Here is a 26,351-nt window from a genome sequence, read left to right as displayed (position 1 = left end):
ATCGCCTGAAATGCGATGTGGCGACACGCTGGAATTCGACTCTTCACATGTTACAGCGACTGTGGCAGCACCGCCGAGCCCTGGTGCAATACGTCATGACGTATAGCCTGGGTCAACGAGATGCAGAGGTGGGGCAGATCACCCTGATGGAGTGGTCTCAGATCAAGGACCTATGCACCCTTCTGCACAGTTTCGATGTGGCGACGAATATGTTTAGCACTGACAATGCCATTATCAGCATGACAATTCCAGTCATTTACATGCTGGAGCACATGCTAAACACAATTCGGAGTCAGGGGGTGGGACAACAAGAAGGGGAGGAACTACAGGAGGATTCATATGCGCAAGACACAACAACATCACCAAGGTCCAGACGTTCATCATCACCAACGCGGCAGGCATGGGACCATGGGGGACAGGGATCAACAAGGGCGCATGGTAGCAGGCGAAATGTTGAGGAAGGTGCAGGAGAACATGAAGAAATGGAGGACGAACTGTCCATAGACATGGAAGACTCAGCGGATGAGGGAGACCTTGGTCAAATTTCTGTTGAAAGAGGTTGGGGGGAGATGTCAGAAGAAGAAAGAACGGTTAGCACCTCTACGCCACAAACACAGCGTGGACTTGGTCCGCATGGCTGCGCAAGACACATGAGTGCCTTCTTGTTGCACTACCTCCAACATGACCCTCGTATTGTCAAAATTAGAAGTGATGATGACTACTGGCTTGCCACACTATTAGATCCCCGGTACAAGTCCAAATTTTGTGACATAATTCCAGCCATAGAAAGGGACGCACGTATGCAGGAGTATCAGCAGAAGCTGTTACTCGATCTTAGCTCGGCTTTTCCACCAAACAACCGTGCAGGTGCAGGGAGTGATTCTCCCAGTTGTAACTTGACAAACATGGGACGGTCTCGTCATCTTCAACAGTCTACCCGTACCAGTAGGACCGTATCTGGTGCTGGTAACAGCAATTTTATGGAATCTTTTCATAATTTTTTTAGACCCTCCTTTGCAAGGCCACCAGAGACAACAAGTCTGACACATAGTCAACGGCTAGAGAGGATGATACAGGAGTATCTCCAAATGAACATCGATGCCATGACTTTGCAAATGGAGCCTTGCTCCTTTTGGGCTTCAAATCTAGAAAAATGGCCAAAGCTCTCCAGTTACGCCTTGGAGATTTTGTCGTGTCCAGCTGCCAGCGTTGTCTCTGAACGTGTCTTCAGTGCTGCTGGGTGTGTGCTGACAGATAAGTGCACGCGTCTGTCCAGTGACAATGTGGACAGACTGACGTTCATCAAAATGAACAAGTTATGGATCCACAAGGAATTTACTACCCCGGTGTCATCCTGGGGAGAGTAATTGCTTGTGGATTTGGAATGTGCTTGATGCAAATCAAAACATCCTGTTTGCAACTAGGGCACAAGTGCTGCCACTGAAGGGGTTAGTGTCTGTGTGGCCCAATTTTTGGAAAAAAGGGAGACTCCGCTTGGAGTAACCCTTGCTTGCTGTGTTTTTTAAAAGAAGCCAAGATGAACAAGTCATGGTTCAGCAAAGACTTTGCTACCTACCCCGGTGTCATCCTGGGGACGGTTAAGAATAGCGTATTTTTGAATGTGCTTGATGCAAATGTAGCTGTGAATTGTACAACTGGGGCACAACTGCTGCCACTGAAGGGGTGGGTGTGTGTGGGGCCCAATTTTTGGAAAAAAGGGAGACTCCGCTTGGAGTAACCCTTGCTTACATTGTTTTTAAAGGCTAGGAGACGTGCGGCTCCCAAAAAGAAAAACTGTATTATTTTGTTTACATTATAAGGTTATACAGATTTGATTAGGGCGTGACAAAGCAGTATACATATTCATTAAAGGCGTGAATTACACTGAATTACATGTTCCCAGCAAGAGAAATTAACATAATGACTTATTCTCTCATAATAGTCTATTCCGCCTCTCATTCTCATAACAAGATGTTTGTCAGTCATTTCTAAGTCAAAACATTCTGTGTCCTTGCAGTTAGTCTCACGGTTTATTACGTAAATAAGTCTGGTTCGGTCTTGCCAGGGAGAATGAATTTCTATTATTTTCTAAGTCAGTGAAAAAGGTTAACTCTTTCCTCACAATCCCCCCTATTGGCGTGATTGATGGACAGGGGGCCATCGAGAAGCTGTGGACTATAGAGAGAGCAGGCTAGCCTCCAGATACTTTCTGAGCCGCGGGTTTGCTCAGGGAGTGTCGTCTCACATCCGTCACCCAGGACTGCTTGCATGCCTCTCGATAGGAGTCTCATCATAATACGCCAAGGTGATTTCTAGAGGAAAGAGTAGAGAAGAGAAAAAAGGCATATTAGTGTTTTCATATGGGTGCTGAATAATCATTGCATCTACATTGCTTCAAGCAGCGAGAAAACAAAGCCATTAGCAACTTGAACACTACATAAGCAACTAATAAACAGAGTAACACTTGGAACACTGATAGTCTGTTGTAACAGCCTCCCCATTGAAACACTTTGTTTATTGGGACTGGTATGGCTAAGTATGGCATGGAAGAGGCTGTTACAGGTGCATGTGTACATATCCAGCAGTCTGTGATCTCAAGTTTTTCAGCTAACACTTCATGATGGGTCTCAAATGAATTCTGCCGTGGTGTAGAAGGCCCCAAAAAGGGAGTACACATAGAAATACTTATCAGCAGTATTAGGCCTTCTTGCAGTGGCTGGCATGGACCCATGCCGATCTCCCCTCAAGTTTGACGGAGGTTGGAGTGGTCAGCTGGACAGTCAAAGGCCCTTCGAATCGTGGCTCAAGGATCTTTTTCATGTGCTTCTTTAGGTAGACCCGGTCACCCGGCTTTAGAGAGTGGGTTCCTGGAATGGCATCAGGATCAGGTAGAGAAGAGTAGACCCTTTGGTGGGTTTCAGTTAGTCTCTTCTGCAGGGAAACAACATAAGACGTTAGGCTATCACATTGCAGGTGTAACTCCTGCGGAAAGTAGCATCCTAATCTGGGTGCACTACCAAAGAGTATTTCAAAGGGTGAGAGCCTGTGCTTTCCCTGCGGGGTAGTCCTTATAGAGTAAAGAGCTATGGGGAGACATTCTGTCCATGGTCTACCAGTCTCCTCCACTGCCTTGGCTAGTTTGAGCTTTAGAGTTCCATTTAACCTTTCCACTTTCCCTGATGACTGCGGGTGGTAAGGTGTGTGTAAGGCTGACTGAATGCCTAACAGGGCACAGGTGTTCTGGAAAACTTGTCCAGTGAAATGAGTACCTCGGTCTGACTCTATGACTTCAGGGAGTCCAAACCGAGGCACCAGCTCACAGGCCAATTTTTTTGTTGTAATTCGGGCCGTGGCTGAGCTTACAGGATAGGCCTCTGGCCATCCTGAGAAGAGGTCTACACAGACAAGTACAAACTCGTAGATGCCATGTTTTGGCAACTGTATATAGTCTATTTGTACTCTTTGAAATGGGGCAAACGTCTTTGGCATGTGTCTTTGCGGGGTTTTAGTTAGCTGGCCTGGATTGTGTTGTTGACAGATGTGACAAGCTTTTATTCTCTGGGAGGCGTATTGTCTGAAGCCGGGGCTACCCAATAAGGTTGCATCTGGTTCATGATTGAGTTTGTGCTTCCATGTGTGGGGTAGTGGAGTACTTGGAAAATGGCAGGGAACCAACTGCGTGGCAGGACGGGAAGTCCGTTTAGGCGCCAAATCCCCTCCACCTTTTTCTGCCCCCTTGGCCCGCCATCCGGCCTTTTCTTCCTCAGAGGCGTTTTCTTGTGTCTCAAAGAGGTTCTGCATTTCTTCCTCCGTCGTTGACACTGTTTCCGTCTCCTTCAAAGGGAGTAAGGCGGCTTGTTTTGCTGTTTGATCGGCCAAGCGATTTCCCCTTGCCTCGGGTGTTTGAGCCTTGGTGTGGGCAGCAACCTTTATGATTGCTAGCTGTTTTGGTATCAAGGCTACTTCCATTAGTTTCTTCACTGAGGCTCCATGCCTGATAGGATTTCCTGTTGCTGTGAGGAATCCTCTAGTCTGCCAGATGGTGCCAAAATCGTGCACAATGCCGTGTGAATAGGCTGAGTCCGTGTAGATGTTCGCTGTTCGTTCTTCCAGAAACTCAATTGCCCAGATGAGAGCAAGAAGTTCTGCTTCATCAGCGTATCTGCTACCATCCACAAAAAGTTCAAAGTCTGGATTTGTAAGCGGTGTTGCCTGTATATTGTGCAGGGGCTTTGCCTCATGTTCAATGAGTTCCTGACAATCATGATCAAATGGTGCGCTGGTACGTTTGTCACTCTCTTCTGTCCTCTCTTCTGTCCCCCCCTCTAAACTTGTGAAGATCAGCAGATCAGCAAGGTTTAGACTTGTAACTCGAGCAAATGAGATGTTTGGGGGTAGCAACAGCGTGCACTGGAGTCTGACTTGTCTTGCCATGGAGAGATGTTTCAACTGCACTTGATTGGGAACAGCATAAATGTCATGGCTGGTAAGGATGGTAGTCGGGAAATCGAATGAGATTTCAGATGCTTTCTGCAGTATATTTAAAACTGCTGTAACAGCACGGACACAGGTTGGTGCTGCTCTGATGACGTTGTCGAGTTGAGAGGAGTAGTACCCGATTATGTGATGTTTGTCAGTCTTCTGGGTGAGTACTCCTACGGCAAATCCTTGAAGCTCTGCTACGAACAGATTAAAGGTGAGATCATAGTTTGGTAGTGCCAGAGCAAGTGCATCAATCACTAGTTCCTTGAGCTTTTGAAAATTTTGTCGAGCTTCTTCTGTAAGGGAGAAAGGAACATTCTTTGTGCAATCATACAGCGGTTGCATGAGTAGTGACGCATTGGGAATCCACTGTCTGCATTTATCTCTGCTTGCTTTGCATCCTACTTCTGCCAGAAAGGTAAGAAGACTTATTGAAGCCGTTTTACATTTTTCTTCACTAGGGCAACACAGTAGTAAATCATCCACGTACTGGTAGATGTACTGCGAGAGGTAGCGGGAGGGGGGATTGTCTCAGCTGCGGTGGCGTAATTCCAGGCTTGACTGAAACTTTTACTGTGGGCACGGATAGTGTGCCGAGGTCAGTTTTTGATGTGGACCAGAGTTTTGCAGGAACTTGTAGAAGTATTGGATCCGTGTTTACTTCACGTGTAACATCAGATTCTGGTTGATCTTCTATCATCTGGAGAGTGCACAGGATTTCTTCTGGGATATCTTCTGGAATTTGCAGGATAGCAGATCCATCTTCATTGAAGACAATCTGAGCTTGTAGTCTTGATAGTAGATCTTCTCCCACTAGGGCATCTCTACCCAGGGGGGACACTAAGAATTTAGACACGAACATGTGTGGTCCCAGTTTCACCTTCAGTGGATGTGTTATTGGGATTATCTGGGCTTGTCCATCAAATCCGGATACTACAGTAGCTTCAGATGAGATGGATCCTTCAGTCACCAGGTTCCTGGGGAGTACGGAGCGTGAGGCTCCTGAGTCCACCAAAGCTCTTATTTCCTTGCTGCCAATGTGAAGGGGGACGTGTATAAATGGACCTCTGGCATCCCTATCCCGTGCTGCCGCAAGTCAGGCAGTCTTCTCCTCCTGACTCTCGGGTTGGTTTTGGGTGTCCCTCTTCTTCTTTCTACAGTCTCTGATCACATGTCCTCTGACTCCCACAATAGTAGCAGGTCGGTTTCTAAGCCACTTGCTTTGTTAACTAGAAGATCTATGTCTTCCATGTTTCTCCATTCTGGGCAGCATGCTTTCAATCTTTCTGCCAGAGGTGCATGTATTCCATCCATGAAGGATCTTACCATCAGGCGACGTATTGCACCCGCTTGTAAGTCCAGCCCTTCATCTGCGAATGACTGCATCAATCGGTAGTAAAATGAGCTGACATTCTCCACAGGACCTTGATGCACTGGTCCCATTGTGCCCTTAGTTCTTTGCTCCTGGGCGCAGAAGAGATTGAGTCTTATCATGAAGTCTTGGCCCGATTCCACATTATGGGTATCGTCCGGAACATGTCCTGTCAGGTGGGCAGTGAGTTTGGCATACAGTTCGGGAGACATTTTAACTCTACACAAACCTTCCATGTCCAACCAAGTGCTTCTGTAGGAGACCTGTATTTGGTTCAGGTAACGTGAAAAACTGACTGGGTTTCTAGTCGGGTCTGGAGCATTTTGCAGGAAAGCCATCTGCTCGGCTGGAGTCCAGGGTATGTAGTCTTCATACGTACGGGGAACTGCATCTCTGGGAGCATCTGGGTTTTGTGGATTAACAGGTGGTCTTATCAGGACTCTTCTTTCCACTACGGGATAAAGAGGCACTGGTGCTGTAGCTTGTAGCTTGTGCTGTGGGGCTCCACAGGCTAGACATCTTTCACTCCAGTCCGGATTTTGTTGGCTACAGTTTGTGCAGGTCTATTCCAGGGATCCTGCTATTTTTGGAGCTGTTCCAGAAGTAGCTGACAGGTACGGAGGAAGCTGCTGTTGATCCTTATTAGCCTTCTTCCCAGCTTCTTCCCATATGTCTGATTCTTCATGGTATATCCAACCTTGATCGTGGGCTGTTTTTGCCATGTCAGAAAGAGTTCTGACTAGTTTAGTCCATGATTTATCTGCTATCACTCCTGTTCTAGTAGCTCTTATTGTGTCCCATTTGTTGGGGTCCAATTGATCCTTACCCTTCAATCCAAATGTCTTAAAAACTTCCTTGGACTGACTGGCTGTTCTTTTGCCATGATAACACGTAATGAGATGTTGCAGGGTGCATCCAGCTCTTCTGTCTTTTGATATTCCTTGCCCCATTCTTCTTCTTCTATCTTCTTCAGCTTTTAGACCCTTGAACGTCCTTTGGACTAAACCTACCTATCCTGGAGATACTCAGAGACTAACTCCTTTTGTATTCCTACCTAAGGTGAGGTCTAGAACCACCTTTCCTGGAAGTACCCAAAGACTGATTCTTGATGTGTATTCCTACTGAAAGGTGGTGTCCTAACTTCAGAGGGGGCTGAGAATGTTGAATGGCGCTGGGTTGCCCTTCTTGTAACAGAGATACACTCTATATCCGATAGCAATGGCAAACAGGGCTATTCCCACTAACACTAGGGCAGTGAATATCACATCCATTGGACAGAGCAGGCACACTATTCCCTTTCAACACTCACTGATGTATGGGATCTATGACAACCAACAAGGACAACAGCACAGAAGTAAAGCGCAGGAGAGCAGACACGCGACACACGGAGAGGCAGAGAAACACAGAGAAACAAACAAACAACCAAACAAGGCACAGAAAACATCAGCTGGCAAGGCTCTCTCAGAGTTCAATAGAAACCCGCCAATAACCCAGTATCTACTCACAGTGTACCATTTTGCGCGTTGAGGAGAGGGGAGATCAGATGTGGGGAGCATAAAGAGAAGAATAAGGTTCAACTCTTACCTGGCCAGGTGTTTCTGGTCCCCACGTCTGGTCCACTCCTCCTCTGAATGGCAAGACAGTCCACTGCGTCCTGGGATTAGAATATAGGAGGATGAGGGCAAAATGTGACCAATAGTTAAGGCATCAATAAAGACTACACCCTTTTGTTTGATATAGAGACAAGAGGACTGTGGGAATAGTAGTCAGGAAGTCATAAAATGACCAATTCAAAATGACAACAATTACTGCTTTTTTGCAAAAATATAACAAGTGTTTTATTAATATAATAAATAGCAAAAAAGTGACATGACATAATGACAACAACATTAAACAGAGATCAGGCTAGAGCAAGGAGGTGTCACTGACACAAAAGAACCAGGAGTCCACCCTTCATTGGGGGAGCAGGATCACCAAAGTGATAGGTGGGACATGGCCAGAAAAAACACATTGGACACTGGGCCCGAATAAACATCCATGATCCAGAGTGTGCACACCTATTATAGTGTGCACCAACAGGGATCAACATACATAGGGGGCCCAATATCCAAAGAGTCAGACCATTTACCACACCACAATAATAGCAGAGACAGGCATTAATCAAAATACTTCACATTATCATACACAAAGTCCCTGTGCTGCACTCACCCATAATAAGGAAGGTGGGTCCCGAGTAAAACGTGCCCCGACGCGCACGTTTCGATGTCTTCTTCGGGGGGCCGTGGTGTGCTGTCACATAACAAAACTGCGTTTAAATATACCGCTCCCATGTCCAGCCGGGCAGCGATTGGTCGCGTGCGGGGTGGGGATCCGGCAGTGGGCCGCGTCATCGGGCATTCCCGGAACTGACGCGGGCGCTTCCTGTGTCGTCACACAGAGCGCACGCGTCACTCCGTACGGAAGCCGGCCAACGCGAACATGCCCGGATTCACAGCGCGCACGCGCTCCACAGCCGCGGCCATTCGAGGAGAGGGCAAGGAAAAGGGCAAAAGGGGCTGGCGATATACATATGCGCGTCTAAGACCATAAATCCCGATATTTGGGGGCTGAATATAGAGCAGGAGACAATCTCCTCCTACATTACCCCAAACCTACATACATAACCGGGCAACATCAAAGAGTCTGCTAAAACCAGCGAATATAATCATACACCAGCACAGACCCAGATATACATTCCAGGGCAGCCGCTATTGTAATAATAGATAGTAAAAGAGATAACCATACCATGGTCACTTTACAGTAACCATGGTGATATCAAATAAACAGCAACCCTAATAATTTAAACACACCAGTCTAGTCCGTAAGATAGAGTTATGGATAAGACCCAGACATGTATATCAGCAATCCATAAATGGGGGGCATGCACGATTCAATCTTCAATGCCCTCCTCCTTCATGCCAACTTCATCTTTTAATGCCAAACATTAGTTAGAGATGGAGTATATCCGTCCACAGTATGGGTCCATAGATGTGAATATTTTCAATGTGACCAAGATATTTCATGCACTAGTAGATACATCCATGTTCCCATTAGCAGAAGGGGGAACGGCAAAATTCCAAACGCAGACAAAATAAGCCTGTAGAAAGAACAAATCAAAAAACAAGAGACAAACACCAACATGAATAAACACAGTTTTAAAACCAAAGACACTGAGGCAAGTGACTAAAACATCACAGATAAATGAATCAGAAAAAACTGAGTCGGGTGGAAACGATTTCTAAACGCTGACGGAGCCCGACCTCATAGAAAGGGGGCGAAGGACAACTTCTCATTGAGTCCCCCAGGTGTCATGGTGCCCAAAATGACAATCCATCTGCATTCAAGGCGCGACAATGCCTGCTGGTAGTTGCCGCCCCTTGAACCAAGATGTAATTTGTCGATAGCCTTCACTCTGAAGGATGCCGGATTGCAATCGTGATGCGTCTTGTAATGTCGAGGGATGGTACGAAGAGAGTTCAAATCTTCAACATCCTTTGCCGCCACAATGTCTCTGACATGTTCGCGTGTACGCACCCGAAACTGCCGAGTTGTTAAACCGACATACAACAAATTGCATCCACATTTTGCCACATAGATTACATGGTCGGTACTACACGAGATGTAATGCCTAATTATGAACTCTTTCGTACCATCCGCCGACAAAAAAGAGGAGGCCCTATCAATGTTTTTACAGGCCATACACGCACCACAGGGGAAACAACCCCATCTTGGTTTCCCGATGTTAAATGGAAGGACATCATGATGCACATAATGACTATGCACCAGGATGTCACGCAGATTCCTACCCCTCCTTGCCGTCATGAGGGGACGGTCAGAGAGAGCCTTCGCCAACGAAGGTTCCGTTTTCAAAACAGACCAGTGCTTATCAAGAATACGTCTTATCTCACCCCACTGGTTATTAAAGGTGGATATGAACCGTATTGGTCCAATGCTAGGCTCCGTTTTCTTGGATATAGATAAAAGTTGGTGTCTAGAAGTGGCTCTGGCCCTGGAGTGAGCTCGTTTCACATTCCGAGCACTGTATCCCCTGTCCCTGAACCGCTGGGACAGATCTCCGGACTGTATAGCAAAGGACTCATTAGAAGAGCATATCCTCCTAATCCTCAAAAACTGTCCCACAGGAATAGCCCTGATGGTTGAGGACAAATGGGAGGATGATGCATGTAGTAGACTGTTCACCGACGTCTCCTTCCGGAAGACATCAGTCTGAACAGACCTATCAGTTTGAATCGAGATGTTAATATCCAAAAAGTCCATGGACTCCGAATTACTCCTGAAGGTCATCCTGACATTGCGATCGTTAGAATTCAAAACGGAAATAAAAGAAGATAATTCAAGGTCGGTTCCCCCCCAGATGATGAACACGTCATCGATGTATCTTAGCCAGCACTGCAAATGGGAAGCGGCGCAGGCGCCGTCGCCGAAAATCTCCCTCTCCCAATAGCCGAGAAAGAGATTTGCGTACGACGGCGCGCACGCCGCGCCCATCGCAGTGCCACGCTTCTGGAGGAAGAACCGATCCTTGAAAAGAAAAAAATTCCGTGTCACGATGAACTCCAGGAGTTCGAGGACCAAATCCTGCATAGATGTCTCCCAGCGGCTCATTCGCAGGAAAAACTTAGCTGCCAACAGCCCATCCTTGTGCTGGATACAGGAATAAAGGGACTCCACATCAGCTGCCACCAAGATAGAACCAGGATCAAGATACAATCCATCAATCCGCCTCAGGACGTCCGACGTGTCTCTGACATAGGAGGGGAGCGTTTCAACCAATGGATGGAAATAATATTCAATAAATTTACAAATTGGGTCGCATAGCCCTCCTATGCCAGAGACAATAGGACGTCCAGGGGGACAACGGGGGTTCTTATGTATCTTGGGCAGCAGATAAAAAGTTGGAGTTACTGGAAATTTGATGTGGAGCCCCTCATACACTCTTTTGGTAATAATTCCCCGGGATAAAGCCATATCCAGCACACCAACCAATTCAGCCATGAATTCACCAGTGGGGTTGTAAGACAGTGAGACATATGCATCCTGATTTCTATATGCGTCCTGGGATTAGAAACATGGGTCCCTGCTTTTTGGGCGCCAGATAATGTTAGGTTGACCTAACGGTCACAGCTATTGCCAGCGATGTCCGAATGCAGAGAGGGTACCGGTGACCCCCCTCTGTCCCCCCTTTAGCCTTCAATGAAAACAGGCAGACACCGTTATACACGTAAGGCTAGGAGACGTGCGGCTCCCAAAAAGAAAAACTGTATTATTTTGTTTACATTACAAGGTTATACAGATTTGATTAGGGCGTGACAAAGCAGTATACATATTCATTAAAGGCGTGAATTACACTGAATTACATGTTCCCAGCAAGAGAAATTAACATAATGACTTATTCTCTCATAATAGTCTATTCCGCCTCTCATTCTCATAACAAGATGTTTGTCACTCATTTCTAAGTCAAAACATTCTGTGTCCTTGCAGTTAGTCTCACGGTTTATTACGTAAATAAGTCTGGTTCGGTCTTGCCAGGGAGAATGAATTTCTATTATTTTCTAAGTCAGTGAAAAAGGTTAACTCTTTCCTCACACATGTAAAACTGAAATGGTGATATATCATGCAAGCTGTTCATGTAATATGATATATATTGGCATGACCACTAGGCAATTAAGAGTAAGAACTCTGGAGCATATCCGTGATATTGTCAATGCCAAAGGATGTAAGGATATAAGAGAATGGAAAACCGTACCACAACATGTTTTTGTCTATCACAAATGTAACCCTAGTAGCTTTAAAGTAAAAGGCATTGACCATGTCAGTCTGGAAGCCAGAGGTGGAAACTATAAAAGTGAACTTCTAAAAAAAGAAACCAAATGGATTATGGTACTTGATACTATGACACAAAAGGGGCTAAACGAATCCTTGAGCTTCAAATCCTTTCTACCTGTATAGCGCGAATTTTAGCATATGCACTATTTTCATTGTACAGTATTTTAATTTCTTCTTCTGTTTTCTTTGTGTCCCTATTTATATCACCATAGCAATGTTGGATTTCATAAAGAATATTAATCTCAGAAGTCATTTCTTCTAAATACATGGAAACCTATTATTTGATACATGGGATAAAATAAGAGGTGAATGAATTCAGTGCCATGATCAAACCCATATAGATGAGAAAATCTGACAACATTTTCTACAGATGGACGTTTACAACTACTGAATGTCTGTCATTATGTGAAGACTAGAAGGTGGCCGGATTCTAACGCATCGGGTATTCTAGAATTTACGTATTGTATAGTTAATGTATGATTTTTGTTATATATATATAGATGTTGTTGTGTGTAGTTGACAAGTGTTTGTGTAGGGCACTGTAAATGTTCTGGGTGTTGTCTAGGTGTGGGGGGGGGTGAGAGCGGTGTTGTTTGTGTGTTGCGTTGTGTGTGTTGCATTGTTTGTGGAGCGCTGTGTGTCTGTAGCGTTGTCTGTGTGTGGTGCTGTGTGTGTTGCGCGGTTTGTGTGGGTGTGGCTGTGGGGTGCGTGTGTGTGTTTTGGGGAGGTATGTTTTGTGCAATGTGTGTGTGTTGCGCGGTAAGTGCGTATATTTGTGTATGCCGCGGTGTTTGTGTGTTGGGTGTTATGTGTGTGCAGCGTTGTCTGTGTGTTTGGGTGTCTGTGTAGGGCAGTGTTTATGGTTCCCAGTGTGTGTGTGGTGTGTTGTGCGGTGCGCGTGTGGCGGTGTGTGTGTTTTGGGGGGAGGTGTGCACCCCCATCGTGCTCCATCCCCCATGCTGCGCAGCCCCCATTGTGCTCCATCCCCCATGTTGCACCCCCATCGTGCTCCATCCCCCATGCTGCGCACCCCCCATTGTGTTTCATCCCCCATGCTGCGCACCCCCCATCGTGCTCCATCCCCCATGCTGCACACCCCCCATCGTGCTCCATCCCCCATGCTGTGCACCCCCCATCGTGCTCCATCCCCCATGCTGCACACCCCCCATCGTGCTCCATCCCCCATGCTGTGCACCCCCCATCGTGCTCCATCTCCCATGCTGCGCACCCTCCATCGTGCTCCATCTCCCATGCTGCGCACCCCCCATCGTGCTCCATCCCCCATGCTGCGCACCCCCCATCATGCTCCATCCCCCATGCTGCGCACCCCCCATCGTGCTCCATTCCCCATGCTGCACACCCCCATCATGCTCCATCCCGCATGCTGCACACCCCCCATCATGCTGCACACCCCCTATCGTGCTCCATCCCCCATGCTATAATAGTCCTCCTATTATACTCAGAGAGGAGTATAATAGGAGGACTATATTAGGAGGAGTGGTCCTGGAGAAAGAGGAGTATAATGGGACGAGTGGTCCTGGGGTGCCGGCTCCCTGCACATGTGTACTGTGAGCCGGTGTACGCTGGTAACCATGATACACATCGGGTAACTAAGGGAAGCACTTCCTATAGTTACCCGATGTGTGTCATGGTTACCAGCTTACACCGGCTCTGTCACGATCCCAGCATTTCAGGTTATGTCTGGGCTGGGTTGCCGGTGTGGACTCCTGGGAGTGCACTGCAGCAGTCACCTGGGAGTCAGGGCTTTGTTTGAATTTGGGGGAAGGGGTGTGTCCAAGCGGGCAATGCGTGCGAAGGGCCGGGGCAAGCGGCCAATCCATGCGGGGGGCGGGGCAAGGTCGAGGCGAGCGGCCATTCCGTGGGGGGGGCGGGGCCAGGGCGAGCCCAGCGGCCAATTCGACGGTTGTCACTGTAACGACACTGTCACTGTAACGACACAATTTTGGAGCAAGACAGACAGACAGACAGTCTATATTGTAATATAGTGGAAATGGTAATATAATCAGCCATGTATTATATATTCTGATATTATGATTGTTTCTGAGCAAGTGTTAATCTATTTTTGGATTTACCTATGATTACACATTGCGAGCTACTTTCTATAGTTGCATCCGGGTGCTGCTTGATGCCCGGGGACGCATGGGTGGCGTGCGCTGTGCATTTCCTGAGCATGAGTCGCCGACAGAGAGAGTTGGCATGTCGACCGGATGACATATCTCCAGGCCTGCTCCGTGTCATGTGCTCGCTGACCGCATGACCTGCGGTCATGTGACGCATGACGCTCTCGACGGGCGACTCGCGCTCGGGATGCGCATCCCGCCATTATGTGTGCCCACACACCGGACCAAGAGTGTGCGCCTGGATCCAATTATGGGGCCATAATAAGGGGCACACACCACACTATGTACACGCCTACTGATGAAACCTGCAGTGCGGTGAAACGCTCGTCGACGTGGGAGTGGCGCAATCTGCAAGGCTGCACAGGACTTACGCGGTTTACAAATGGCCACAGGTATTTAGACGGCTACATTATGGTATACTTTTTGCTTAAAGGGCAGATATTTAATTAGGGGCAATTGATACGATATATCCAGTACCTGTCAATGGTTGAATATTTTTTCACGTAACCATATGTTTGGATTGATACCAATGTCTCGTTCATCTAGTCCCTGTAGCTATATGATGTGCTTATACTGTTATATATAACTACCACTGGCCAGATTTTTCTATTATATGGTCTAATTGTTGCAGCTATTGCAAGTATTGTACCACTTTGTGGTGCGGCTTTACATCCCCCCCAACAGTCCAATATTGTTATCCTATGTATAATGACATTTTATTGTTGCACTAGCACTTTGTATAAATAAATTTCTATTTGAACATCATAATTTGTGATTCCTGAATTTTTATATGTTACAATTGATTATGATCGGAATCTATTCATGAACTTGAGAGGCCTTATATAGGTAATAAAGTTGAACAACAGGTCAGATGACCATCACCAGCGCCATTTATTCTCTATGGGGCTGAAGATAAAGCACAGGACATTGCTTGACTGCCCAAACAGAATGAATGGCGCATGCGCACTGCTGATCCATTCTAATGAGGATTAAAGTGCCCTATTCTGACAATCAGTCTAGACAGTAGATTTGCCTCGCTTCCCCTTCTGATTTCACCTCTTTTCTCCAATGTCAGTATGAAGTTTTGTGACATGGCCCCAATGAAACGCTCCTGTTCGTGCGTCCACCCATCTTTTCAGCTCCATGATGCATCTGTCTTTCAACTTTAGCACTATGATGTTGTTGAAAAAATCACAGGCTGTATATAACTGATGAACTAGGGAACCAAGACTGAGGTCAATCAAGATGTCTCCTTTAATATGACCTACAGAAAAAAGAAAAAAAAATATTCAAAACCATACTTGTAGTGTACATTTTACTTATTGCACTATATTTATATAGTAGTCATTCGTTGGAGTCCAGCTGTGTTTAATTTAACTGATAGGACTTCATTTGGAAAGGCGCACACCTCTCTATATAAGACCTCACAGCTCACAGTGCATGTCATACCAACTGAGAATCATGAGGTCAAAGGAACTGCCCAAGAAGCTCAGAGACAGAATTGTGGCAAGGCACAGATCTGGCCAAGGTTACAAAAGAATTTTTGCAGTACTCAAGGTTTCTAAGAGCAAAGTGGACTCCATAATCCTTAAATGGAAGAAGTTTGGGACCACCAGAGCTCTTCCCAGACCTGGCCGTCCAGCCAAATTGTGCAATAGTGGGAGAAGAGCCTTGGTGACAGAGGTAAAGAAGAACCCCAAGATCACTGTGGCTGAGCTCCAGAGATGCAGTAGGGAGATGGGAGAAAGTTCCACAAACTCACCTATCGCTGCAGCCTCCACCAGTCAGGCCTTTATAGCAGAGCGGCCCAGCAGAAGCCTCTCTTCAGTGTAAGACATATAAAAGCCCACATAGAGTTTGCAAAAAAAACACATGAAGGACTCCCAGACTATGAGAAATAAGATTCTCTGGTCTGATCAGATGAAGATAGACCTTTTTGGTGATAATTCTAAGCGGTATGTTTGGAGAAAACCAGACATATCACCTGCCCAATACAATCCCAAGAGTGTGACATGGTGGTGGCAGCATCATGCTATGGGGGTGTTTTTCAGCTGTAGGACGGCTGGTTGCAATTGAAGGAAAGATTATTGCAGCCAAGTACAGAGATATCCTGGAAGAAAACCTCTTCCAGAGTGCTCTTGACCTCAGACTTGGCCGAAGGTTCACGTTCCAACAAGACAATGACCCTAAGCACAGCTAAAATAACAAAGGAGCGGCTTCAGTACAACTCTGTGACAATTCTTGACCGACCCAGCCAGAGCCCTGACCTAAACCCAATTGAGCATCTCTGGAGAAACCTGAAACTGGCTGTCCACCAACGTTCACCATCCAACCTGACAGAACTGGAGAGGATCTGCAAGGAAGAATGGCAGAGGATCCCCAAATCCAGGTGTCAAGAAGACTCATGGCTGTACTAGCTCAAAAGGAAAAAGGCTTCTACTCAATACTGTGCAAAGGGTCTGAATATTTATCACCATGTGATGTTTCTTTTTTTGCATTTTCATTTTTTCCTCTCCTTCTTTCAAGATCCTAACTTTTTTTTTTATTTTCCATCTACATAGCCGTATGGGGGATAACTTTTGTGGGATGACTCATAATTTTGAATTCATTGTTCACTTTACTACAGTCATGGCCAAAAGTTTTGAGAATGCTACAAATATTAATTTTTACAAAGTCTACTGCTTAGATTTTCTAATGGCAATTTGCATATGCTCCAGAATGTCATAAAGAGTGATCAGCTTAACAGCAATTACTTGCAAAGTCAATATTGGCTAAGAAAATGAACTTTAATCCCCAAAACACTTTTCAACATCATTGCATTCCTGCCTTAAAAGGAGCAGTTAAAATTGTTTTAGTGATTGTTCCATTAACACCGTGTGGGTGTTGATGAGGACAGGGCTGGCGATCAATCAGTCATGATTAAGTAAGAATGACACCACTGGACACTTTAAATGGAGGCTGGTGCTTGGTATCATTGTTTCTCTTCAGTTAACCATGGTTATCTCTAAAGAAACACGTGCATCCATCATTGCTCTGCACAAAAATGGCCTAACAGGAAAGAGTATCGCAGCTACAAAGATTGCACCTCAGTCAACAATCTATCGCATCATCAAGAACTTCAAAAAAAGCGCTTCCATTGTTGCCAAAAAGGCTCCAGGGCGCACAAGAAGGACCAGCAAACACCAGGACCGTATCTTAAAACTGTTTCAGCTGCGGGATCGGACTACCAGCAGTGCCGAGCTAGCTCAGCAATGGCAGCAGGCTGGTGTGAGTGCTTCTGCACGCACTGTGAGGCGGAGACTCTTTGAGCAAGGCCTGGTTTCAAAAAGGGCAGCAAAGAAGCCACTTATCTCCAGAAAAAACATCAGGGACCGACTGATATTCTGCAAAAGGTACAGGGAGTGACTGCTGAGGACTGGGGTAAAGGCATTTTCTCAGATGAATCCCCTTTTCGATTGTTTGGGACATCTGGAAAACAGCTTATTAGGAGAAGAAGAGGTGACCACCAGTCTTGTCTCATGCCAACTGTTAAGCATCCTGAAACGATTCATGTGTGGGGTTGCTTCTCAGCCAAGGGAATCACACCACTCACAGTCTTGCCTAAAAACACAGCCATGAATAAAGAATGGGACCAGAATGTCCTCCAAGAGCAACTTCTCCCAACTGTCCAAGAGCAGTTTGGCGCCCAACAATGCCTTTTCCAGCATGATGGAGCACCTTGCCATAAAGCAAAGCTGATCACTAAATGGCTCATGGAACAAAACATAGAGATTTTGGGTCCATGGCCTGGAAACTCCCCAGATCTTAATCTCATTGAGAACTTGTGGGCAATCATCAAGAGACGGCTGGACAAACAAAAACCAACAAATTCTGGCAAAATGCAAGCATTGCTTATGCAAGAATGGACAGCTATCAGTCAGGATTTGGTCCAAAAGTTAATTGAGAGCATGCCAGGGAGAATTGCAGAGGTCCTGAAGAAGAAGGGGCAACACTGCAAATATTGACTTGCTGCATTAACTCATTCTAACTGTCAATAGAACATAATATGATTGCAATTATATTTCTGTATGTGATGTAAACATCAGACAAACACAATTAAAAACCAGAAGGCAACAGATCATGTGAAAATATAATTTTGATGTCATTCTCAAAACTTTTGTCCATGACTGTATATAAATAAAATATTGTAAAGAATTCCAAGTGGGGTGAAAAGGAGCAAAAAATGCAATTGTGCCATTTTGGGGGGTGTTTTTTTTATGACATTCATTGTGCAGTACAAAATGACCCCTGTTTCTCCAGAATAGTGCAATTACTGTGATAATAAACGTGTAAAGTTTATTTTTATGTATCTTATTGGTTTTAAAAAAAAATCATTATTTTGTATTAAAAAAATCTTATTTATATCACCTTTTTTAAAACCCTTTGTTTATATTCCTGTAGCTTTGTGAGAACTTGTTTTTTGCATGCTGATTTTGTTTATACCTATCATGCTTGCTGGGTGTAGCATGCGTGGCGAGGTGCGTTCAGACCTGTGCATCTGATGCACAACAAAAAACACACAAAAAGGGGGGCACAGGGGACACAAAAACAACAGGAGGTCCTGGAACTAGTGAGAGGGGTAGGTGGGAACCTCCTAACCTCATCTGCAACTGTCCCTTCTCTCCTCACCAGTCCCTATAATGTCTCCGCAACTGTAGCCGAGCAGGAACTTGAGACCCTGTAAAGGCCCTATAGTAACCATGACTAATGAGGGGCAGGTAGGGTTCACTAGCTGTCAATGCTGCACTAACAACACACAGGGGAACAAAGAGAAAAAGGGGTAAAAATTAACATTCGAAAGGATATTGCCTGAGCAGGAACTTAACTTGCAGAACCTTCCTCAACGGCGGCCAGGACACAAATGAGTTTGTATCTTCAGCGAGGAATGCTGGGATATGCTGCTATTTGAAGCTGAAGGGTGGGACTACTGAGTAAGTGCAGCTGGTCACTCAGCAAGGAACTGCTTATTAAAAGCTCCAGTAGCAAAACTGGCACTTAATCACTGCCGTGCCAAAAGAAATGAAACCCATTTAAATCAGGGTTCCCCAACTCCAGTCCTCAAGGCCCACCAACGGTGCGTGTTTTCAGGATTTCCTTAGCATTGCACAGATGTTGGAATCATCACCAGTGCAAGTGATTAAACTGTCACCTGTGCAATACTAAGTAAATCCCGAAAATGTGCAGTGTTGGTGGGCCTTGAGGACTGGAGTTGGGGAACTCTGATTTAAATGACGAAAGCCAGATAAGAGGCTCCAGTCCAAAGGCCGTCACCGGTCTCGACATGTCGGGAGACGATTGTGACAATACCATATTGGCTTACGCAATTACATGACATTTTGATTGCTTTTTATTGTGTTTTTAGGGATGTGTGTGACGAAAAAAGGCACCTGTAATTTTTCGATTTGCCCTCAATTTTTTTAACATTGTTTTCTATTGCACCCAGTGCTAACTTTTTTTAAAAAAATTATATTATTGTAAATATAACACGACTAAGGGGGGCTTTACACGTTGCGACATCGCTTCCAAAATACTGTCAGGGTCACGTCGTTAGTGCCGCACATCCGGCGCCGGTAGCGACATCACAACGTGTAAATCCTAGATGCGCCGATAAACTATTGCAAAACCGTCGAAAATCGGTGATCTGAGTAGCGTCGGTCATTTTCATAATGTCTGGTCGACCGCAAGTACGATATTGTTTGTCGCACCTGCGGCAGCACGTATCGCTGTGTGTAAACCCGCAGGAGCGACAAACATCTCCTTACCTGCGTCCCGACGGTAATGCGGAAGGGAGAAGGTGGGCGGGATGTTATGTCCCGCTCATCTCCGCTCCTCCGCTTCTACTGGCCAGCCGATTAGTGACGTCGCACGCACCTCCCCCTTGAAGGAGGAATAGTTCAGCGGTCACAGCGACATCGCCGAGCAGGTATGTGCGTGTGACGCTGCCGTTGCGATAATGTTCGCTACGGCAGCAATCACCACATATCGCATGTGCAATGGGGGCGGGTATTATCGCGCTTGACATCGCTAGCCGATGCTAGCAATGTCGCAACGTGTAAAGTACCCCTAAGTCTGGCAAAAAAACCCCCACAGAAATATGGCAACATTTTAGAATTATATTCTATTTAAAACATAAAATGTTTTTTATTTTTTTTGTGAATTTTGTTTCGAAGGATGAGCAGTATTTTAATTTGTTGAGGAGTAGATTTGTCAAGGTTAAAATGACGATGATGATGGTGAGATTCAAAAGGTCTCTCGGGATCTGACTGCTGTTTCAAATTAAAATGTCATGAGTGCACTTCGAGACTAAATAACTGGACAACAAGTCAGTTACATCTATCTCCATGACTGGCACTGGCCAAGTGATCTTTATTATTTGAAAAAACTCTAGACTGAGCAGTAAGGGGGTGTAAACAAAAGTTTTAGTCCAATCAAGTATCGCAGTGCAGGGCTTCATGACGTAGAGAGATCTGCACATCCTCCTTGGATTGGTCAGTCCAGGCTCCAGGAATTTCTTTGTCCATCGTCCCATGTGCAGAACAGGAAATGGCAGCCATCTTTGAGAATACATGTGCTGACATACTGTATATATAAATTATATGTATATATATATATATACTGTGTCTAAGGAAAATACACTGAATATGTAATATACATATATACATGTTAGTAAGAAACAAAAGCATTCACAAATATGTGTGTTAGTTCACATCTACTGAACTATATACCTGAGTCTATGAAATGGCTGCATTAAGTATTTTTTTATACTCAATTCTTGTCCTCAACAGTTTATGGAAATTCAACTTTACCAAAAATCATTAAGACAACCAGGGACAGCTCCAGGTTATTGTGGGCCCTGGGCGAAAGAGTCACACATAGACAGATACATACACATACAGGCATACAAACACATATATATTTAAAGAGAAATTCACAAAACATATAAATAGACATAAATCTATACACAGTCATATACACTGACATACATAGATACACATCATACATGCACACACAGACACATTAGAGAGATTTCTAATATTGAGAAGCCGACAACAGCCTCATTCACCTCCCCACCTGTCTCCATCCAGCTCCTCCAGGGCATGTGTCTGTGCCACGCTGATTGGTGGCCGTCACTAACAGACATGGTCGCACATAGAGCATACTGACACTGCTGTGTATACATCACAAGAGAGGCTGAAGACATACACATTACTGGGGGGCATACGTATTACTGAAGAAAATGGTATACAGCAATGGGGGGCATACAACTCCAGAGGGGGGGCATACAGCTCTAGAGGGGGGCAGTGGTTCTGGGGTGGGGGGACAAACAGTTCTGAGGTGGGGGGTGACATGCAACTCTGGGAGTATACAGCTCGGGAGGCTATACAGCACCGGGGTGGAAGTGACATATAACTCTGTGGGTATGTAGTATGCAGCCCCCATATTCCTCCATATAGTGTTATGAAGCCCCCATAGTCCTCCATATAGTATTACATAGCCCCTATGTAGTATTATGCAGCCCCCATATGGCACTATGCAGCCCCCATATGGCACTATGCAGCCCCCATATGGCACTATGCAACCCTCATATAACAGTAAGCAGCCCGTATATAGCACAGTGCAGACCCAGATAGCATTAGGCACCCTCATGTCGTATACAGCCTGCATATAGCACAATGCAGATCCAGATAGCAATAGCCATCCTCATGTAGTATACAGCCTGTATATAGTACAATGCAGACTCAAATAGCATTAGACATCCTCATGTAGTATACAGCCTGTATATAGTATAATGCAGACCCAGATAGCATTAGGAACCCTCATGTAGTATACAGCCCGCATATAGCACAATTCAGACCCAGATAGCATTAGGCACCCTCAGATAGTATATAGCCGCCATATAGCACAGTGCAGACCTAGATAGCATTAGGCACCCTCATGTAGTATACAGCCGCCATATAGCACAATGCAGACCCAGATAGCATTAGGCATCTTCATGTAGTATACAGCCCATATATAGCACAGGGCAGACCCAGATAGCATTAGGCACCCTCATGTAGTATATAGCCCGCATATAGCACAATGCAGACCCAGATAGCATTAGCCATCCTCATGTAATATACAGCTGCCATATAGCAAAGTGCAGACCCAGATAGCATTAAACGGCCTCATGTAGTATACAGACTGTATATAGTACAATGCAGACCCAGATAGCATTAGGCACCCTCATGTAGTATACAGCCCGCAAATAGCACAATTCAGACCCTGATAGCATTAGGAATCCTCATGTAGTATACAGCCGCCGTAAAGCACAGTGAAGACCCAGAAAGCATTAGGCATCCTCATGTAGTATACAGCCCGTATATATCACAGTGCAGACCCAGATAGCATTAGGCACCCTCATGTAGTAAACAGCCTGTATATAGTACAGTGCAGACCCAGATAGCATTAGGCACCCTCATGTAGTATACAGCCTGTATATAGCACAGTGCAGACCCAGATAGCATTAGGCATCCTCATGTAGTATACAGCCTGTATATAGTACAACGCAGACCCAGATAGCATTAGGCATCCTCATGTAGTATACAGCCTGTATATAGCACAGTGAAGACCCAGATAGCATTAGGCACCCTCATGTAGTATACAGCCTGTATATAGTACAACGCAGACCCAGATAGCATTAGGCACCCTCATGTAGTATTCAGCCTGTATATAGTACAGTGCAGACCCAGATAGCATTAGGCACCCTCATGTAGTATACAGCCCATATATAGCACAGTGCAGACCCAGATAGCATTAGGCATCCTCATGTAGTATACAGCCCGTATATAGCAAAGTGCAGACCCAGATAGCATTAGGCACCCTCATGTAGTATACAGCCTGTATATAGTACAACGCAGACCCAGATAGCATTAGGCACCCTCATGTAGTATACAGCCTGTATATAGTACAACGCAGACCCAGATAGCATTAGGCACCCTCATGTAGTATACAGCCTGTATATAGTACAACGCAGACCCAGATAGCATTAGGCACCCTCATGCAGTATACAGCCTGTATATAGCACAGTACAGACCCAGATAGCATTAGGCACCCTCATGTAGTGTACAGCCTGTATATAGTACAGTGCAGACCCAGATAGCATTAGGCGCCATCATGTAGTATACAGCCTGTATATAGCACAGTACAGACCCAGATAGCATTAGGCACCCTCATGTAGTATACAGCCTGTATATAGAACAATGCAGACCCAGATAGCATTAGGCACCTCCATGTAGTATACAGCCCCTGTATCATTTAATGCACCCCCATGGTCGTCTGGCCACCACGATTACATAGTTACTCACTTTTCCTCGTTCCCCTGATGCTCCAGTCTCCTCAGCGCATCCACTGCTGTCGCTCTGACCTCACTGCAGGCGCGCAGTGGTGATGTCACCGTGCTCTGCTGCAGAGCTGTCAGAGCACCGACAGTCACTCAGCGGGAGAATGATTAGAGAGGGAGAGCGCCACTCCATCTCTCATCATTGCTTTCAATTGTATCGGCACCTGCGATGCCGATACAATTGAAAGCGCGTTCCTTGACGGGGGGAGAGTGGTGACAGCGCTGGCACCAGCCCCCCCTGACACTGCGAGTGGGCTCCCCCGGCAGCCCAGGGCCACAGCATTTCACCGAGTTTGCCGGATGCTGACACCGGGCCTGAAGACAACCAAAAAAATAAAGCAAAGTATGTACCTCCACCATATGGAATTTACAAGTTACCTTACATTATCTTTAAAAAGTTGTCAAAAGGTTTGGATATATAGTGGGAAACTACAAAATCATGAGAATATAGACATATACTATTCAATGACCCAGGCTTTGCTCTGTTTCCATTAGTTTATTATTTTATACCTCCACCTTTTGAAGATAGTCTCCATCGAAACGCGTTGTGGTATGAAAAGGAAATAAAGTTTTGAAGTTTTAAGGAAGAAGTCCTCATCTTCATCCTTAGCGCTCCATCGGACCGTGTAATTTCTTCAGCTACTACTCATTTCCCCTCTTGGGTACTCATGGCAGGAGCTGCCATTTCTGAGGCTGGTAACATCTAGGACCGGCGTTGAGGGGGCACTCATGTGAGCGGTCACATGACCGCTCCACAAGTTACACACCCAGATTACTTGGATAGAGGAACATCATAGTGGCGTCTGGGCCACCGCTTAGCTCCACCCCACCACCTTTGCTTTAACCGTGGTTGTGCAGGGTTGCATAACCTTCCCAGGTGAGCGGTTTTACAGATTGCTTATTCACCTTGTCCCTGAGGTTCTTCACATGCGCTCCCTCCCTATGTGTATCTATGAGAATATGGACACATACTATTCAATGACCAAGGTTTTGCTCTGTTTCCATTAGTTTATTTGACCGGGGCAGTATGGATCCCCCTCTGATCACTTTACCGGAGAGTAGCTTTTTCTACTATTCTCTCCTCCACATAAGGGTAACAGAGATTTTCATTTTTTTGGCCACAAGTTGATACCGCTTATGTTTTTAGGAAAATTGTTTAGTAATTGTATGAAAAAAAATTATTAAACATCATAAATACATACCTTGTATAAAAGTGTTTCTTAGACTTTCAATGGGAAATATCAAGAAATCCTCTTCAAAGGCCATGTCGGGGCTGTCTGACACATAATGCTCCAGAAATTGCCTGGAATCAAAGCCACATTCATGATAGTTTTTGGAATCCATTGTGTAATCTTGTATCACTGAAAGAATGACTCTCCCTAATCTCAAGGTCTTTATATAATAACTAGAAATCAAATTTGCAATTTTAAAAAGTTAGTAAATATTACTCACATCACACGGTATATTCAGGAGTCAGTCACGGGGATGTTTTATAATATTTATATAGAATAATTTATACAACTGCATTTCAATAAATTATAATATCATCAAAAAGTTAATTTATTTCAGTAATTCAGTACAAAAAGGGAAACACATTATGTACAGTTATTACACACAGAGGGATTATTCCTATATATTATATAGAGTCAGTACACACAGAGGGATCTATTCCTATATATTATATAGAGTCAGTACACACAGAGGGATCTATTCCTATATATTATATAGAGTCATTACACACAGAGGGATCTATTCCTATATATTATATAGAGTCATTACACACATAGGGATCTATTCCTATATATTTTACAGAGTCATTACACACAGAGGAATCTATTCCTATATATTATATAGAGTCATTACACACATAGGGATCTATTCCTATATATTATACAGAGTCATTACACACAGAGGAATCTATTTCTATATATTATATAGAGTTATTACACACATAGGGATCTATTCCTATATATTATATAGAGTCATTACACACATAGGGATCTATTCCTATATATTATATAGAGTCATTACACATAGAGAGATCTATTCCTATATATTATATAGAGTCATTACACACAGAGGTATCTATTCCTATATATTATACAGAGTCATTACACACAGAGGAATCTATTTCTATATATTATATAGAGTCATTACACACATAGGGATCTATTCCTATATATTATATAGAGTCATTACACACATAGGGATCTATTCCTATATATTATATAGAGTCATTACACATAGAGAGATCTATTCCTATATATTATATAGAGTCATTACACACAGAGGGATCTATTCCTATATATTATACAGAGTCATTACACACAGAGGAATCTATTCCTATATATTATATAGAGTCATTACACATAGAGGGATCTATTCCTATATATTATATAGAGTCATTACACACAGAGGGATCTATTCCTATATATTATATAGAGTCATTACACACAGAGGGATCTATTTCACGTGTTTATTTCTGTTAATGTTGATGATTATGACTTACAGCCAATGAAAACCCAAAAGTCATCTCAGAAAATTACAATATTATATAAGACCAACTGAAAAAATGATGTTACACTCAGAAATGTTGGCACCTACTGAAAAGTCTGTACAATAAATGCCTCAATACTTGGTCGGGGCTCCTTTTGCATGAATTACTGCATCAATGCGGCACTGTGGCATCGAGGCGATCAGCCTGTGGCACTGCTGAGGTGTTATGGAAGCCCAGGTTGCTTTAATGGCCGCCTTCAGCTCGTCTGCATTGTTGGCTCTGGTGTCTCTCATAGATTCTCTATGGGGTTTAGGTCAGGTGTGTTTGCTGACCAATCAAGCACAGTGATACTGTGGTTAGTAAATCAGGTATTGGTACTTTTGGCAGTGTGGACAGGGGCCAGGTCCTCCTGAAAAATGAAATTTCCATCTCCAAAAACCTTGTCAGCAGAGAGAAGCGTGGAGTGGTGTAAAATTTCCTGGTAGTCGGCTGTGCTGACTTTGGTCGTGATAAAACACAGTGGAGCTACACCAGCAGATGACATGGCTCCCCAAA

General features: G+C 44.8%; 1 protein-coding gene across 1 annotated transcript in view; it reads right to left on the bottom strand.

Moving 5' to 3' along the window:
- Positions 1-24,647, bottom strand: part of LOC142255680 (nicotinamide N-methyltransferase-like) — a 33,634-nt gene extending 8,987 nt beyond the window's left edge. The window contains exons 1-2 of the mRNA XM_075327120.1: positions 24,502-24,647; positions 14,938-15,145 (exon numbers count right to left, since the gene is read on the bottom strand). Of these exons, the coding sequence (XP_075183235.1) occupies positions 14,938-15,145; positions 24,502-24,643 (350 nt within the window). The 5' untranslated portion in view covers positions 24,644-24,647. The remainder of the gene's footprint in view (positions 1-14,937; positions 15,146-24,501) is intronic.
- Positions 24,648-26,351: the final 1,704 nt, after the last annotated feature.

Source organism: Anomaloglossus baeobatrachus, chromosome 11, assembly GCF_048569485.1.
Source record: "Anomaloglossus baeobatrachus isolate aAnoBae1 chromosome 11, aAnoBae1.hap1, whole genome shotgun sequence".
NCBI classification, from domain to species: Eukaryota; Metazoa; Chordata; class Amphibia; order Anura; family Aromobatidae; genus Anomaloglossus; species Anomaloglossus baeobatrachus.
This window is presented reverse-complemented; position numbering and strand designations above follow the sequence as displayed.